The sequence below is a fragment of the Dendrobates tinctorius genome, unplaced genomic scaffold (assembly GCF_039654945.1).
Source record: "Dendrobates tinctorius isolate UK_male_01 unplaced genomic scaffold, ASM3965494v1 ptg000295l, whole genome shotgun sequence".
Classification (NCBI taxonomy): domain Eukaryota; kingdom Metazoa; phylum Chordata; class Amphibia; order Anura; family Dendrobatidae; genus Dendrobates; species Dendrobates tinctorius.
This window is the reverse complement of record NW_027361962.1, coordinates 2271771-2289932: the sequence shown is the minus strand read 5'-3', so window position 1 is coordinate 2289932 and position 18162 is coordinate 2271771. Positions and strand designations below refer to the sequence as shown.

Sequence of the window (18162 nt, the reverse complement as noted above, 5' to 3'; positions counted from 1 at the left end):
ACTATCTGACGATGCTCATTTATGAAGATGGGAATAATCCCTTTAAGTCCCGCCTTCCCTTAGTTTTGCTGTAGAAATGGCAAAAACCAGTTGGAAACTTCCACTTTTGGGTGGGGTTTACATGAACCATACATTTTTATAGACTGAATTTGCCAGGTTTGTTTCTGAAAATTCTGGACAATATCGTCATCTTACGTTTGGGGCCGGCGTCAAAAGATGGTTGTCCCTTCTCCTGCCTGTGCCTAGGGCGTGGCATGCTGAGAATTATAGTTTTGCTATAGGTTGGAAATGATGAAACCTCCTGTCTGGTATCAGACAATGCAACATGTTTTTGGCCTTTTCGTGACAATGTGTCAGCCACAATGCTGAATAGTAATAATGTAAACCTTCTGTTCTTGGCAGGAGCGTCGTCACCGCTTCTGTGTGCAGCTTTACCTTGTGTCATTGCCTTTTTGTCTCTACAGAATGGTTTTTGTCCTGACAGAATGTAGCCCTTTTATGTCCCATTCATCCATTTAATACTTTTTTTTAGGTCTCCTTTCGCCCTCTATGCCTCCTAGACAATTGCGCCCTATAGTTGTTACAGCCGTGATTACGCAGTGTTTTTTTTTTTTCCCATCCGTAAGAAAAGCTTTTTTATACACTTTTTGTTTTCACCTTTTTTATGCCCTTTTTTTTGTGCCTGTGGAAGTGGGCGGGGATAGAACACCTTGTAGCCAATCCGATCACTGCGGCAAGAGAAGCGTGTTTGCTGATTGTGGCAGCGGGCAGTGACCTGTTCACTGAGGTTAGAGACTTGAGCAGGTTCCCACCAGTAGCACAGAGTATTTCAGGACATGAGTGTGAAGAATCTGTACCTTTTTAAAGGTTAATTGATTTCTACTGGATTCATACTCTGGGCTGTTTGCTCCTGTTTGAGGTGTTCTTGGGGGGTCTGTTGCGTGATCGGCAGGGGTTTCAGGACCTGAACACCCACAATTCAAGTACCTAAATATCAAAATCCAAGAATAACCTTTAGTTTCCCTTTAAATAAAGGTGCAAAGTCAACAATGAATTAGGCAAAAAAGGGAGAAAATTACTTAAAGGCACAAATTCACTTATGAATCGATCTCTGATGTTTTCATGCGGAAGGTCACAGAAAGTCTCATTCCTTCCATTTGCTTCTTGAGGTCTGAAATCCTCTGTGCTGCTGTGGTAACCCTCTTCTTCTTCTTCTGTTGTCTGTCTGTGACCTCCCTTCAGCCGTCATTCCTCTAACCTCATGATGGGTTAGTTTCGTATGTGTTTTTCCTTCTCCTGAAATACTTTGTGCTGCTGGAAATCCTGCTACAAGTGAGCTTGTGATCAAGTGGGAGACATTTTTGGCATTTTTTTTTTTTTTAATGCCGCCGCACTGTGGGCACAATGATTAGGCCTGTAAGCCCACTATTTTAAGAAGATCTATCGGATCAGGCATCAGCCACCTCCTATGCACTGTATGGCGGCACAGAAAGTCCCGGCGCGCCGGCATTAGTCCTGACAGCTAAGTTCACGTGAAAGTGAACAGCGTGGCAGGACATGATCACCGGTATCATTGATTGACCTCCATGGTAAAGAGACTGGAATTAATGTTGTAAGACCGTGATGTATAGAATGAGGCCTAAGCAATTATTTTTTTTATTATTATTAGTATTTTCGGGTAAAAATCACTTTTGCACTAAAAGTTACTTTTGCACTAAAAATTTGCACCGTTTTGCTTTTACTTTCTCTGTTTTCTGCATATTCAACTGTGACGTGGTCTGTGGTCCTAAATAATAAAAAAAAAAAGATAAAATATTAAAATTCTCCCATAGTTTAATCTTAAATGAGCTCACTGTTAGATGCTCAGTTAACTCATTCTGCAGCCAGGAATTTGACAGTGAAACACACAGAAGGCAAACGGTGCAAAATTTTTAATAGAACCCAATTACAAAAATGATTTTTTTTTTAGCCCCAATTGCATGCAATTAAAGAAACTGTCTCCAAAGGTGGACAACCCCTTTAAGACCTGTATAAGTCACATTAACACTTTTGAGGGTAGCCCTGAACTAAGGTTATGCTCACACTTTTAGTATTTGATAAAAGTTGCATTGAAAGCTCCCATAAAACCAATACGGCTTTCTGATGGGTCTCACATTTTTTGACATTTTCTTCCAACTTTTACTTTTTTTTTTTTGCTCCAGCAGTGTATTGGGTAACGTGCTGATTGGTGACTGGGTTGAGTTGCATGAATTGGCGTGAAAAGATCTCGGTCTCAGCTGGCGCACAGACCCTGGGGGAATGTGGGTAAATCTTTACCAGTTTCCTCTGGGCATCGGTATTGTATGTCTAATGCCTAGAGGAACTATGGGAGGTAATGAGAACCCGGTGGGAGAGGATCTGATTTCCACGCCATTGTCACTGTGCACACGTTGGTGTCATGCGACGCTGCACTACGACGCCGGGAAAGTGATACCAGCATGTGACTAGTAAGGGAGCGCAGAACGACGAAGGTCACCGCTCAGTACCCGGTCATTACTAACTGAAATGCCGCCATGTGTCACCGATTGGGCGAAAAGTGGATGGCGAAATGTAAAAAAAAAAATTAACGTTGTCTTGCCATGTGTGTAATAAAATATAAAAATATAATATTTTTCCCATAAGGTAAACTCTTGAAGGCAGGTGGAATTAAACCGCCAGTATTGCTGTCCCCCCCCCCAAAAAAAAATGCAATAAAAAAAATCAAAACGTTGTATGTAGTACAAAATGGTGTCAATAAAAACGACTGCTCTATATGTAAAAAAAAAAAAATCAAGTCCACACGGAATATGAAACTAAGAAAAAAAGTAATGGCGGCATTACTTTTTTGGCGGCATTAAATTTATTTTTTATTTATTTTTTTCTTTAATATTGCTCCACGCTGTGGATTTTTTTTTTTTCTGTTGTGATTAAATGTATTGTATGATAAAAAGAATGGGTGACATTCACAATTTAGCCGTATTAGGCAAAAATAAAGTAATGGCTCTTAGAAATAAAAAAAAAAACGATAGTGCAAAATTGAAAAAATCTCCCGAGACTTGATGGGTTAAGGATGTGCGAGAGTAATATTTTCAGCACTATAAAGTGTTAGGATTATGCCAGAATTATAAATGATGGAAAAAAAAACAAACCTCTGAGAACTGGTGTTTTAAGCTGGAATTACGGAAAAGAGTGGATCCGAAGCTCATTAATATGCGCAGACAGGATGAGTGTCGTTAGCATAAGCCCCAAAATACTGACTAACACGTTGTCATATAGCGAGACCGTGGTGCAGAAGAGGGGCCGTCATAGCTTTTTAGGTTAATTTTAGAGCCCCCTCCCACTCGGTTGCCCTTATTATGGTACTCCTTTCATCATTACTGAAGTGTCTCCTATGGAACCTATTAGGCAATCGCTGGACTGGTAATCCCGTAATGTAATCTCATGAGAACCTCTGCTGTAATAAGGAGCATTGCAGTAATGACTCCAGTTACCCTGAACACGAGATGGCAGATTGTATTGGAGACGGAGGCCCCAAATTTTCAGACTAGTGTCGTCCTCATTAGACATTTTATTCCAAAAATCTTGGAACCCTGTTTGGCATGGGTCCGTGCCCAGTGTAGTAGTAGTCAGGGTCTGGTTAACGTGAATGGGGCCGGTCACCTAGCATGAGAATGGGCCGTAATAATCCTGTGACAATGACCCCTCTATACAGCTCGACTGAATAGGGGAAAAAAGCAATGAACTTGTCTTTTTCGCGCTCCACTGAGCTTGATGGCGGCTTTATTTATCCTTGCTCGTTCTCCGGTAATGGCAGTACTGCTTTACACTGTGGCACTGAAATGGGTCGGGGCAAGACCGGATTAAGGAAAAACATCCAGCTCTATTAAAAAATTTTTTTTGCATTCCTGAAATCAATCCTCTGTTACTCCTTCTGGAAGGGCAGGAATACATTGACAATTGGATGTTACCATTCCTCTTGTCAGTAGGATTTGTGTATGTGCCGGCAATCCTGGGCTAGTATTGAGGACAACTGCGTGTGAAGGTGCTGGGGGTCTCTCGGCTCTTGGTGCATGGCATGAATGGAGCGGGCCGAGGAGGTGTGTTGTACGGCCGATGCCGGAGTCTTAACATTTCCAATCGGAGCGCTTGACTCCCTTAGATGCCGCTGTCAGTTGTGACGGCGGCATGTAAGCGGTTGGAAATGGGGTGCTGCTAATTTAATATTTGGTATCGCCGCGTGTGTGACTGTGGAGCATAATTATAGTTGGTTTTTATATTTTGGGGGGTCAGTTTACCACTCAAAAAAAATGAATAAAAAGAAATTGGTCGTATGGATCTCAAAATCCTATTTATTCATACATTTCCATGAGGTGTAAAAGAGGAACGACAGCAAGGAATTATAAGAAATGCTGATTTTTACAATTTATACATTAAGTTCTTTTTGCTAATGATTTCGTTCTTTATTGTTGATCGTTTTACCTCAGGGAATTATTATTATAGATCTGCGATCGTTTGGATGAGTGTAAATGGGCCGGTAATGACAACATGGATTCTGCGCAGAATCCTATTTGTTTTTTTTCCTCCCTTGTGCGTATAAGCGCGGGTATGTGAAGACCCAAGATGTTTCCTCGGCGTCTTCTCAGCTGAAGGCAGCGGCGCACTGAGAAGATGTAGACAATCTGCTTTCCCGCAGGAGGTGTTCACCATCTTGTTGCTTTCCGGAGCCCTCGTCTCTTGCCGACCGTGTTGCTAGGCTGCAGCGCTGTGTGGGATAAAGATACAGATTTTTTTTTTTTTGACTGCACATGTCCCTGACAGGACTAGGTCAATGACAAATTGCTTGACTCATCAATTCGTTCCCAAATGCCCTTTTTTTTTTTTTTTTTTTATTGTGTCGCAGCCATTTTTTTTTTTTTTTCACGCTCCTATTTCACTATTATCCTGTCAAATCAATGGGGAATCTGTGGCGTGTCGCAAGGAAAGCAGCCATTTTGTGGATTTACAAACTGGGCCTTGTTTACGTTATTACCTAGCAATGAGTCCAGCCTTCATTATTGTGGATTGGTTGCTATAGGCAATAAGGCTGGGTTTACATCTGAGATGCCAATATTAACCCCTTCATGACAAGGCTACTTTGCATCTATGTGGGTCTTTTTCTTTTTCCCCTCCCCTTCTTCCAAGAGCCAAAACTTTTTTTTTCTTTCCATTGACCTAGCCGTACAAAAGATTATTTTTTTTTTTTTTTTTAATTACGGTATTTCACTTTTGATGGAGCTGATTGAAGGTTCCGTTTTTTTTTTTTTTTTAATTTTTTTTTTATTTCTTTTTCCTTTCCAAGCTTTAGATTTTATTTTGTACTATTTATGGGTACATATGACGTTTTGATCGCATTGCATTGCATTTTGTTATGTGAAGTTGTTTCGACCAAATAAAACAACAATTCTAGTTTTTGTTTTTTTTTTGGTTTTTTTTTAATAATACTTTGAGATAAAAAAAATATATATTTTTTATAGAAGACATTCAATATTTTTTTTAAATCTTTTTCATTTTTTTTTTTCTTTTTAGCTACAGTGATTATTTGATCACTTGTACTGGGATACTTCAATAAATCATGGTATTCCATGAAGCTCAGTCGGTAGTTAGGCTTCACAGGTGTACCAAGATGGCAGCAACATGGGCCCTGAGTGGGCCTTTAACTGCCATGGCAACACTTCGGTATGCCATAGGTGGGTGATGGGTGTTGTAATTCACTGTGACCATACGAGAGATCAAAAATGGCATTTAAGTGGTTAAACAGCAGTGATGGGAGCTGTCACAGACAACCTGTGTTGCTGTTTCCTAGAAGAAAGCAGCCATGTTTTTCTGATCTTGTATGGGATTGCTTGTTAATGGCACAGGAGAATTATCCATCGGTCTCATGCATTACTCCCATTTTATGGGATTTCTCAGCACTTTATATGATGCTGACTACCATCTCGCTGTCATCTAAAGTCTGGCAATCTTCTGCTCTAATAATGGTGCCTGTAACTCCATAATGGTGTCTGCCCTGGTGACTACCTCAGTAGCAGCCCCATGAAAACCGCACTCATGTCTTACATGGCGGTGGTGGTATGAACGTCATATTTTCCAGGCCCACCTGAGGAAAATAGTGAATCCACTACACCAGAAAAATGGCCTCTGTGTGTTCTTTATACACAAATAAATGACTCGATTATCTGACGCGCCTTTTGTGACCATTTTCTTTGATGCCATTAGAAATGGGTTTGGTACGATACTCCCATGTAATTCAGCGCTTTCATCAAAGCGGTGACAAACTTTAAAAAAAAAAAAAAAAAATGGCGCTTGTCTTATTGGATATACCGTATATTCTGAATATATGTCCTTTTGAAGTATACTGTTCACAGTGATGGTGGAAGCCATTTTGAGTGACAGTTTTAATACGCATCTTTGTCTAACCCCGGCCAAATATTAGACATTTTAATAGGATCCTCCTTCTATCTGTGTGGGTGAACGCCCATATCAACAAATCCGGCTTTAATCAAGGCCTGTACTGTCTTCCCTATGTTCATTATAATGTTGTGATGACAGCCTGGGTGTCTCTGTGAGAACCAATATGGCCGCCATTAGAGCCCCCTTCTGTCACATTTGACAGGATATTTGGTTGCCCAAACCCCATAATTAAAGCAAGTGTTTTGTTTGAAAAATTTTTACAAAAACAAAACGCCCTACTCTGAGTAGGGAGCCATCTCTTTGACGGCCATACAAATTAGATGTATATCGACCATAAGCCTTGGCAAGCCAGAGTAGGAGATGAGCGTCTGCCAGGCACCCATCACTACTTATCTCCTGGGAATCTATCTAATATTATTTGTTTGGCGGACTCGTCTCCCGTCCTGTCCATACGAGCACTCGGCTTGGTCGAGCATCCATGCGTTTTCCACGGGAGAGAGGAAAAAGCCACTAGTAGACATGTCGGGCAGCCGCTTATCTCCTACCACTTTAGTCTTGTAAATCTCTGGTTTAGTATTGTATCTGCTTTAATCCCTGCTTTCCTTTTCCTCTTAACAGGTGAAATATCTCACTGGTTATCTGGATCCAGCTGGCCTGGGGGTCATTAATTTCCGTGACTTCTATCGAGGTATCTCGGAAATCCAGAATGAAGGTGAGGACCGCCAGACGTGGTTCACATTTAATATGCAGCCATTTTGACAACTGATAAATTTTCATAAGCGGAAACAAAGAACAAACAGCACCGCCAGATGATACCGTTATCGAAGGATAAAACAAATCACACCACATTTGTCCCGCACTTCATGACTAAGTCAAGACTTCCAGCGGTGTCCATTTTTCTTAACACAATAACCTCTTTACCGCCGGAATAGAGGCCAGATGGATTATATAGTGACTCTGACTGCCTCGTTATAGAGAATGGGCTTTGTCAGGGGCACAGCTGAATCCGTTTTTAGAACAAAATCCTAGAAGATGTCAAGGTGCGGGTCAAATGTAATGTTAAAAGGACCTGAAATATTTTATCTTGGTGGTCGTTGTACAGATATCGGACTACAAGAAATTGTAACTCACTACTGCTACAACTTCACAATGTGCTGTGATTTCTTGCTGTGAGAGAGGCTGATAGAGCTGCTTGGAGAGAAACCCGTACATTCGGGGCCCATGGACAGGGAGGACGACTTCTGATCACTATTAGCTCAATTTGGAGATTACTTTAATACTCCTTAATAGTTTCATATGGAGAAAATTGAGTTCATTAAAATGAAGACAGGTGCAGCCATTTCCATACGAAACTCCTGACGCCAGAGATATTTGCCTGTTTCTGGCTTCATCCTCATCCCTGAGAGAGCGTGAGGTTGACCCGTAAGCCATTAGCGGCTAACATTTGCATTGGAAAGTTACAGCGTACAATTCAGTGGTTTGTTGTAAGACTGATATAATCTCCGATCCCAGGGTTTAGTTTCCTATACACTCCCATGTCTGTAGGAAAGTTGACAAAAGTATTCATACTCTCGCTAGGTTGGGCGAGTCTCCTTCTCGTGATAGGGGAGCTCTTATTCTTTAAGAAAAAATGGCTGTCAAAGGAGTCGGTGCTTTTTATTTTTCTACACTTCAGAGATTTTCACTAGTGATCAGTCGTAATCTGTGATGAAACCTCAGCAGTAACTGTTCAGTTTCCCTGCAGTGCCTCCACAGGATAAAACAAGCATTACACAGGGCTGTCTTTGTATTATAGGACAGGACACTTCCCTGTGGCTTTCTCCTGCTGTTCCTTTCTAACATTTATAAAAGTATCCCATTCTGGCTTATCCTGTGTATAAGTGATAACGTCTACATACCGGAATACCCCTTTAGCCCATAGACATACATGGAGGTCACAGGGCACTATGAAAAACTTAATTCCCTCCCCCCCCCCCCCCAATCTGATGTTGGTTGGCTGTCCCAAAAAATTCAATAACTACCTGGATCTGGATGACCTGAGTCCATTTTGCTCCCATCTTCTTACTGCCCCACACCCTTATGCTATAGATAAGCCCCTGATGGTGGTGTCGGCAGCTGATAGGGCTAAAATGGAGTGACAGATTCCCTTTAACCCCTTTCTGTCATGTGATGTACTATCCCGTCCATGTGCCCTGGGACTTAATTCCCAGGGACGGGTTAGTACGTCACCGCGATCAGCGGCGCCCACGTGGTGAGCGCCGCTGATCGTGGCCAGGTGTCGGCTGTTTATCACAGCTAACTCCCGGCACGTTAAACCCTTTGCACACCGCGATCAAACACATTCGCGGTGTACCGGGGGTTAAAGGGAAGCATCGGCAGGGAGGGGGCTCCCTCCGTGCTTACCTGAGCCCCCGACAGCAGCGCAATGTGCAGCGCTGCTGCAGGGGGCTCCTTCCCTGCAGGTCCCCGAATCCAAGATGGCGACGGGTACCTTTGGGGTCCTGCAGGGAGCTGTCTTCCTCAGTGCCTGCAAAGCGCAGGCATGAGGAAAGCCTGTGCAGTGCCTGTGACAGATCGCTGATCTGTCACAGTGATCTGTGATGTGACAGATCAGCGATCTGTCACATGACAGCTATGTCCCCCCTGGGACAATGTAATAAAGTTAAAAAAAAGGTGTAAAAATAATTTTTTAAAAATCGCTAAATAAATTAAAAAAAAAAATATATATATATATTCCATAATAAATTCATTTTTTGGAAATAAAAAAAAAACAAACAATAAAAGTACACATATTTGGTATCGCCACGTCCGTAACGACCCGCCCTATAGAACTGTCCCACTAGTTAACCCCTTTAGCGAACCCCTTAAAAAATAAAAATAAAAAAACTAAGCAAAAAATGATTTATTATCATACTGCCAAACAAAAAGTGCAATAACGCGCGATCAAAAAGACACATATAAATATCCATGGTACCGCTGAAAACGTCATCTTGTCCTGCAAAAAACGAGCCGCCATACAGCATCATCAGCGAAAAAATAAAAAAGTTATAGCTCGCAGAATAAAGCAATGCAAAAATAATTATTTTTTATATAAAATTGTTTTCATTGCATAAAACCGACAAAACATAAAAAAAGACATAAATGAGGTATCACTGTAACCGTACTGACCCGAAGAATAAAACCGCTTTATCAATTTTACCGCAGGCAGAACGGTGTAAACGCACCCCCAAAAGAAATTCATGAAACACTGGTTTTTGTTCATTCTGCGTCCCAAAAATCGGAATAAAAAGTGATCAAAAGATGTCACGTGCCCGAAAATGGTACCAATAAAAACGTCAACTCGTCCCGCAAAAAATAAGACCTCACATGACTCAGTGGGTCAAAATATGGAAAAATTATAGCTCTCAATATGTGGTGATGCAAAAACTATTTTTACAATAAAAAGCGTCTTTTAGCGTGCGACAGGTGCCAAATATAAAAACCGCCATAAATAGTAAATCAAACCCCCCGTTATCACCCCCTTAGTTAGGGAAAAATAATAAAATAAACAAAAATGTATTTATTTCCATTTTCCCATTAGGGCTAGGGTTAGGGCTGAGATTAGGGTTAGGGGTGTGTTGGGGTTAGGGTTGGAGTTAGAATTGGGGGTTTCCACTGTTTGGGCACATCAGGGGCTCTCCAAATGCAACATGGCGTCTGATCTCAATTCCAGCCAATTCTGCGTTGAAAAAGTCAAATGGCGCTCCTTCCCTTCCAAGCTCTGCCATGCGCCCAAACAGTGTTTTACCCCCACATATGGGGTATCAGCCTACTCAGGACAAATTGCAAAACAACTTTTGGGGTCCAATTTCTCTTGTTACCCTTAGGAAAATAAAAAATTGGGGGCAAAAATATCATTTTTGTGGAAAAAAAATGATTTTTTTATTTTCACGCCCAGGCGTTATAAACTTCTGTGAAGCACTTGGGGGTTCAAAGTGCACACCACACATCTAGATAAGTTCCGTGGGGGGTCTAGTTTCCAAAATGGGGTCACTTTTGGGGAGTTTCAATAGTTTAGGCACATCAGGGGCTCTCCAAACACACGACACCCGCAGACCATTCCATCAAAGTCTGCATTCCAAAACGTCACTACTTCCCTTCCGAGCCCCGACGTGTGACCATACAGTAGTTTTCTCCCACATATGAGGTATCAGCATACTCAGGACAAATTGGACAACAACTTTTGGGGTCCAATTTCTCCTGTTACCCTTGGGAAAATAAAAAAAATTGGGGACTAAATGATCAGGTTTGTGGAAAAAATACGATTTTTTTATTTTCACGCCCGGGCGTTATAAACTTCTGTGAAGCACTGGGGGGTTCAAAGTGCTCACCACACATCTAGATAAGTTCCTTAGGGGGTCTAGTTTCCAAAATGGGGTCACTTGTGGTGGGGGTTTCCACTGTTTAGGTACATCAGGGGCTCTCCAAACGCGACATGGTGTCTGATCTCAATTCCAGCCAAAAACGTCAAATGGCGCTGCTTCCCTTCCGAGCTCTGCCATGCGCCCAAATAGTCGTTTACACCCACATATGGGGTATCAGCGTACTCAGTACAAATTGCACAATAACTTTTAGGTCCTGTTACCCTTGGAAAAATAAAAATTGGGGATGAAAAGATCATTGTTGTGGAAAAATCTGATTTTTTAATTGTACCGCTGTACGTTATAAACTTCTGTGAAGCCCTTGTGGGTTCAAAGTTCTCACCACATATCTAGATAAGTTCCTTGGGGGGTCTAGTTTCCAAAATGGGGTCACTTATGGGGGGTTTCTACTGTTTAGGTACATCAGGGGCTCTCCAAACGTGACATGGCATCCGATCTGAATTCCAGCCAATCTTGCATTGCAAAAGTCAAACGGCGCTCCTTCCCTTCTGAGCTCTGCCATGCGCCGAAACAGTGGTTCCCCCCCACATATCAGGTATCGGCGTACTCAGGACAAACTGCACAATAACTTTTGCAGTCCAATTTCTCCTGTTACCCTTGGTAAAATAAAAAAAATTGAATCTGAAGTATTGTTTTTGTGAAAAAAAGTTAAATGTTCATTTTTTTTTTAAATATTCAAAAAATTCCTGTGACGCGCCTGAAGGGTTAATAATCTTCTTAAATCTGGTTTTGAGCACCTTAAGGGGTGCAGTTTTTAGAATGGTGCCACTTTTGGGTATTTTCTATCATATAGACCCCTCAAAGTGGCTTCAAATGTGATGTGGTCCGTAACAATAAAATGGTGTTGCAAAAATGAGAAATCGCTGGTCAACTTTTAACCCTTATAACTTCCTAACAAAAAAAATTTTGGTTCCAAAATTGTGCTGATGTTAAGTAAACATGTGGGAAATGTTACTTATCAAGTTTTTTGTGTGCCATATCTCTGTGATTTAAGGGCATAAAAATTCAAAGTTGGAAAATTGCGAAATTTTAAAAATTTTCGCCAAATTTCCGTTTTTTTCACAAATAAACACAAGTTATATGAATTAAATTTTACCACTAACATGAAGTACAATATGTAACGAGAAAACAATGTCAGAATCACCGGGATCCATGGAAGTGTTTCAGAGTTATTACCTCATAAAGGGACAGTGGTCAGAATTGTAAAAATTGGCCTGGTCATGAATGTGCAAACCACCCTTGGGGGTTAAGGGGGTAATAGAATCCTGGGGTCAGAATCAGAGCACTGAGGGATTTGCCCAAACTTCCATACAGGAGATCCCTTTAAGAGAGCCTGGGGTCAGTACCAGAGCATTTGAAGGCAATTGCCCTGACTTTCATACCGGAGATCCCTTTAAGAGGGAGGATGTGTGATGGGTATATGGGCCGGGAGGGGGTGATTCATTTCTGTCCTGTGCTCGCTGCTTCTTTCTGGGGGGCAGACAGTGGCTGGGAGCTTATATTCCCAGAGAAGCTAGATTTCTCCCACCAGGTCAGTGTCTGCTGAGGTGTTGTGGAGTGGTAAAACTGTTGCTCATAGCAACCAATCACAGCTCAGCTTCTTTTAAACAGCTCTGGTGAAATGAAAGATGCTTCGTGATTGGTTGGTGATACACAGACACATACATTCAATTATATATATATATATATATATATATATATATACAGTGCCTACAAGTAGTATTCAACCCCCTGCAGATTTAGCAGGTTTACACATTCGGAATTAACTTGGCATTGTGACATTTGGACTGTAGATCAGCCTGGAAGTGTGAAATGCACTGCAGCAAAAAAGAATGTTTTTCTTTGTTTAATTTTTTTTTAAATTGTGAAAAGTTTATTCAGAGGGTCATTTATTATTCAACCCCTCAAACCACCAGAATTCTGTTTGGTTCCCTAAAGTATTAAGAAGTATTTCAGGCACAAAGAACAATGAGCTTCACATGTTTGGATTAATTATCTCTTTTTCCAGCCTTTTCTGACTATTTAAGACCCTCCCCAAACTTGTGAACAGCACTCATACATGGTCAATATGGGAAACACAAAGGAGCATTCCAAGGCCAACAGAGACAAGATCGTGGAGGGTCACAAGGCTGGCAAGGGGTACAAAACCCTTTCCAAGGAGTTGGGCCTACCTGTCTCCACTGTTGGGAGCATCATCCGGAAGTGGAAGGCTTATGGAACTACTGTTAGCCTTCCACGGCCTGGACAGCCTTTGAAAGTTTCCTCCCGTGCCGAGGCCAGGCTTGTCCGAAGAGTCAAGGCTAACCCAAGGACAACAAGGAAGGAGCTCCGGAAAGATCTCATGGCAGTGGGGACATTGGTTTCAGTCAATACCATAAGTAACGTACTCCACCGCAATGGTCTCCGTTTCAGACGAGCCCGTAAGGTACCTTTACATTCAAAGCGTCATGTCAAGGCTCGTCTACAGTTTGCTCATGATCACTTGGAGGACTCTGAGACAGACTGGTTCAAGGTTCTCTGGTCTGATGAGACCAAGATCGAGATCTTTGGTGCCAACCACACACGTGACGTTTGGAGACTGGATGGCACTGCATACGACCCCAAGAATACCATCCCTACAGTCAAGCATGGTGGTGGCAGCATCATGCTGTGGGGCTGTTTCTCAGCCAAGGGGCCTGGCCATCTGGTCCGCATCCATGGGAAGATGGATAGCACGGCCTACCTGGAGATTTTGGCCAAGAACCTCCGCTCCTCCATCAAGGATCTTAAGATGGGTCGTCATTTCATCTTCCAACAAGACAACGACCCAAAGCACACAGCCAAGAAAACCAAGGCCTGGTTCAAGAGGCAAAAAATCAAGGTGTTGGAGTGGCCTAGTCAGTCTCCTGACCTTAACCCAATTAAAAACTTGTGGAAGGAGCTCAAGATTAAAGTCCACATGAGACACCCAAAGAACCTAGATAACTTGGAGAAGATCTGCATGGAGGAGTGGGCCAAGATAACTCCAGAGACCTGTGCCGGCCTGATCAGGTCTTATAAAAGACGATTATTAGCTGTAATTGCAAACAAGGGTTATTCCACAAAATATTAAACCTAGGGGTTGAATAATAATTGACCCACACTTTTATGTTTAAAATTTTTTAACATTTAACTGAGCAACATAACTTTTTGGTTTGTAAGATTTATGCATCTGTTAATAAATCCTGCTCTTGTGTGAAGTTTGAAGGCTCTAACTTATTTGCATCTTATCAAACCTGCTAAATCTGCAAGGGGTTGAATACTACTTGTAGGCACTGTATATATATATATTGTGTGGCAGTGTTACCATATTAGTTTTTTGTTGGACACTGTATGACGGCATTATTTGAGCACAATATGGCAGTGCCCTGAGTTAAAAACAAGAGAACATCTTGAAGGAGACCCCCCCCCATAGTATTTACTAAATGTTACTCCATGTCAACTGGGTGATTGAGCAAAACCCTCAAGGAGACTTAACTCCTTCCTGTACATGACGTATACCGCTCTACATACAACAGTGGCCACCTCAGACCTGACACCGGTGACATCATCCTTATGATTAGAACTTTCCTTAAAGCCAGCGATAGAACGCCTGGAGGCCGTAAAATATTATTTCTGGCTCCCGGCTTGGAAATTTAGGTAGATCTGAATGTTCTATTCTCCAGCTCCAAAAAGAAACCCTAAATTTTAGTAACATTTCCCTCAGCCTGTAATAACACTGTCCTATGAATGCACAGTGGGGTGTCTTTACAAGGATTAGCTAGAAGTCAGGCAATTTTATTCTGGGCGTCTGCAGGTTTAAAGTCAGTGCCACAAATATTCAGGTATGAAAGGGCGTTCTCTGGACAATTTAGTTAGAAAACCTACCATGCTGAGAAGGCAACAAGGTCCTTCTACTATGACCCCCATCGATCATCTGCAACGTAGAATCAAGTGTTTAGTTTCCCTGCAGCACCCACGCAGGTGAACTAAAGTATTACACTGCACACTTGCAATACAGGCATACGTTGGGTCCTCCAGAGTGAGACACTCTCACTAATAGTCGAGGGTCCTGAATTCCCCCCTTAGTGTTTCATATTAATCCTACAACTGATTTTCCCCCTAGATTTGGACATGCAACTCTACGACATGGGATACCCCTCCGAGGAAGAACCGGCTTGCTCTGTCGACTTTGATGACCTGGTGGCATTTGAGGTTAGTTTTTTCTTTTTTTTCCTGACTTGCCAGAAGTTTGATCTCCATAACATAAATGGCACTGAAAACTCGGTTGGACTCTTAAAGGGAAAGTCCTAATAATCCTAACTTTTAAGACGTCTTACGTTTTTGATACCTGTATTATTTGCCTGTCTTCAGTTCCTTGCAGTCTCATAAACCTTTCAAAGACTGTTGACCCCCTCTGCTCAAGAACAATGTTGCCTGCCCCCCCCATCCACGGTACAGACACAACTTTGTCATTTTCCCTCCCCCACCTCATCCCTTGGCATTTGCTTTGATCCCTTTGATCTCAGAAAAAAATGTTTTACTTTGCCCCTCACCCCACCTCCTCGCTAACTTTTGTTTCTTCCCTTTTACCTCGTTTTTTTTATTTTCAATACCAGCAACTACAAAATTAGTTGTGCTTTCACGCTGCCAACAGACACTAATTTGTTGTTGCATTTACTTTTTTTTTTTTTTTTTTTTTCTCCTTCTAGTTTTTGGTGTGTTTTCATCTGTTTTTTGATCTGTGTCAAATTACTTTTAATTTGTCATTTTTTTTTTTTTATGTTTTATACAGTAAGTATGCCTTGTTAGGGCTCCAAGACCAGTGGATTATTGTTATGAGATGATTATTCGTGGTCTTGTGGGAGCTTTTTTATTTTTATATCTATTCACCACATTTTTCATCTTCATATCCTATCCCAGACCCTTTTTATGCACATGCAATCCCGTCTATATCATTATTATTTATTTATATAGCGCCATTAATTCCATGGTGCTGTACATGAGAAGGGGGTTACATACAAAGTTATAGATATCGTTAACAGTAAACAAATGGACAATGACGGACTGGTACAGAGGGGAGTGGACCCTGTCCTTGCGGACTTACATTCTATGGGATAATGGGGAAGAGACAGAAGGTCGGGGGTGCAGCAGCTCGGGCGGTGGTGAGGCAGCCAGATTGGTTATTGCAGGCTGTAAGCTTTCCTGATTAGATGGGTTTTCAGGTTCCGTTTGAAGGATCCGAGGGTGGTGGATAATCGGACGTGTTGAGGCATGGAATTCCAGAGGATGGGGGATATTCGGGAGAAATCTTGGAGGCAGTTGGGTAAGGAACGAATAAGTGTGGAGGAGAGTAGGAGGTCTTGGGAGGATTGAAGATTACGTGAGGGAAGATGTTGGGAGATTAGTTCAGAGATATAGGGAGGGGAAAGGTTGTGGATGGCTTTGTAGGTCAGTGTTAGTAGTTTGAACTGGATTCGTTGGGGAATTTGGAGCCAGTGGAGGGATTTGCAGAGGGGAGAGACAGGGGAGTAGCGAGGAGAGATGTGGATTAGACGGGCAGCAGAGTTGAGGACAGACTGGAGTGGTGCAAGAGAGTTAGCAGGGAGGCCACAGAGGAGAGTGTTGCAGTAGTCAAGGCGGGAGATGATGAGGGCATGCACAAGAGTTTTAGTAGATTGAGGGCTGAGGAAGGGTCGGATTCTGTAAATATTTTTGAGTTGGAGGCGACAGGAGGTGGCAAGAGTTTGGACGTGTGGTTTGAAGGACAGGGATGAGTCGAGAGTTACTCCGAGGCAGCGGATTTTAGGTGCGGGAGAGAGCGTGATGTCTGTATGTCAATTAACCCATTATGATGTGGAAAGGAGTTGTCTCTAATTTTTCCTGTAACAGCGCCACCCTTGTCCATGTTCAGTATTGCAGCTTAGCCCCATTTTTAGTGAATACTTGCTGCAATACCAGACTTAACCTATGAATAAAAGAGGCGCTGTTTCAAGTGGTTAAAAAAAAACAAACTCGGTCGCGTCTGGCAAGGGCAAAAGTGATCTATGACATCCTTTGGAAATGCATCTGCAAATCTTTTTGTAGCAGAGGCTTTTTTTTTTTTTTTTTTTTTCCCTTTTTATCCAGGTGTATTTGGTGTAAACTTTGCAAATTTGCTCCAAGCGTTTACTGTTCTCAGTTTGGTGATATCTGAAGGTGTCACCTTGAACCACAAGTAAAATGGTCCGGTCCGCTACACATCAGCCTCCTGCCATACAGAAGGGCTTAGGTTTACCTCTGCCGCCCTCTGCTGACCCAAAATGAAATTGCACAAAATGTTGACCTATTTTCATAATTGTGTTTTCTCCTCCACGCACCGTACAGTATATGTTGTCTGTACTACAGCACACAACAGGTTAATTTATTTACACTTTTTTTTCATGGGATTTCCCGATAAATTTGTGTGCCCATGGTAGTTCCACTTTTCACAATTCTGTTTGGTTTGACTGTGTTAAAGGGGTTGTCTAGGGTTAAAAACAATTTTTTGATGAACTGATCAAATGGTGAAGGGGTCTCGCTTCAGAGACCACCAAGTGATTACCTGTTAAAAACAGTAACTTGCGTCCCCATGACAGAACTTCCTGGCTGTGTTTTATACAGATTCATGTTGCCTCCCACATCCTAATAAAAGCGAGTATTGTCCACATCGGTATGAAAAATGATACAGTTCCGCAGCCTGCCTGTCAGAGGAATGTGTAGACTTATGCAAATCCAGTTTTTTTTCATAGGTAGAAGGAAATACCCCAACAATTATTCAAATACCTGATCATAGACTGAAAAACTATTTGTGTTGTAGAAACAAAGGCATTTTATAAAGGTGATTCTAGGAAGGGATCAGACTCAAGAATATGAACCAAGATGGTGCAAAGATTTCATCTACCCCCTTATCCTGGCAAAAACATTAACCGGTTCTCACAGCTACTCCTTGTTGAGTGTGATATAATACTGCCCCCTGCCACAAGAATAAACTACTTTAATATAATGCTGAACATATGTAGAAGAGTATAACTACTATAATACTGCTCCTATGTACAAGAATATAACTACTATAATACTGCCCCTATGTACAGAAATATAACTACTATAATACTGCCCCCTATGTACAAGAATATAGCTACTATAATACTGCCCCTATGTACAAGAATATAACTACTATAATACTGCCCCCTATGTACAGAAATATAACTACTATAATACTGCCCCCTATGTACAAGAATATAGCTACTATAATACT

At 41.8% G+C, this 18162-nt stretch overlaps 1 protein-coding gene across 2 annotated transcripts in view; it reads left to right on the top strand.

Annotated features, from left to right (window-relative positions):
- Positions 1-18162, top strand: part of LOC141073029 (uncharacterized) — a 56383-nt gene that overhangs the window by 7996 nt on the left and 30225 nt on the right. For both annotated transcript variants that reach the window (XM_073560319.1, XM_073560318.1), the window contains exons 2-3: positions 7087-7180; positions 15013-15101. In XM_073560319.1, the coding sequence (XP_073416420.1) occupies positions 7087-7180; positions 15013-15101 (183 nt within the window). The remainder of the gene's footprint in view (positions 1-7086; positions 7181-15012; positions 15102-18162) is intronic.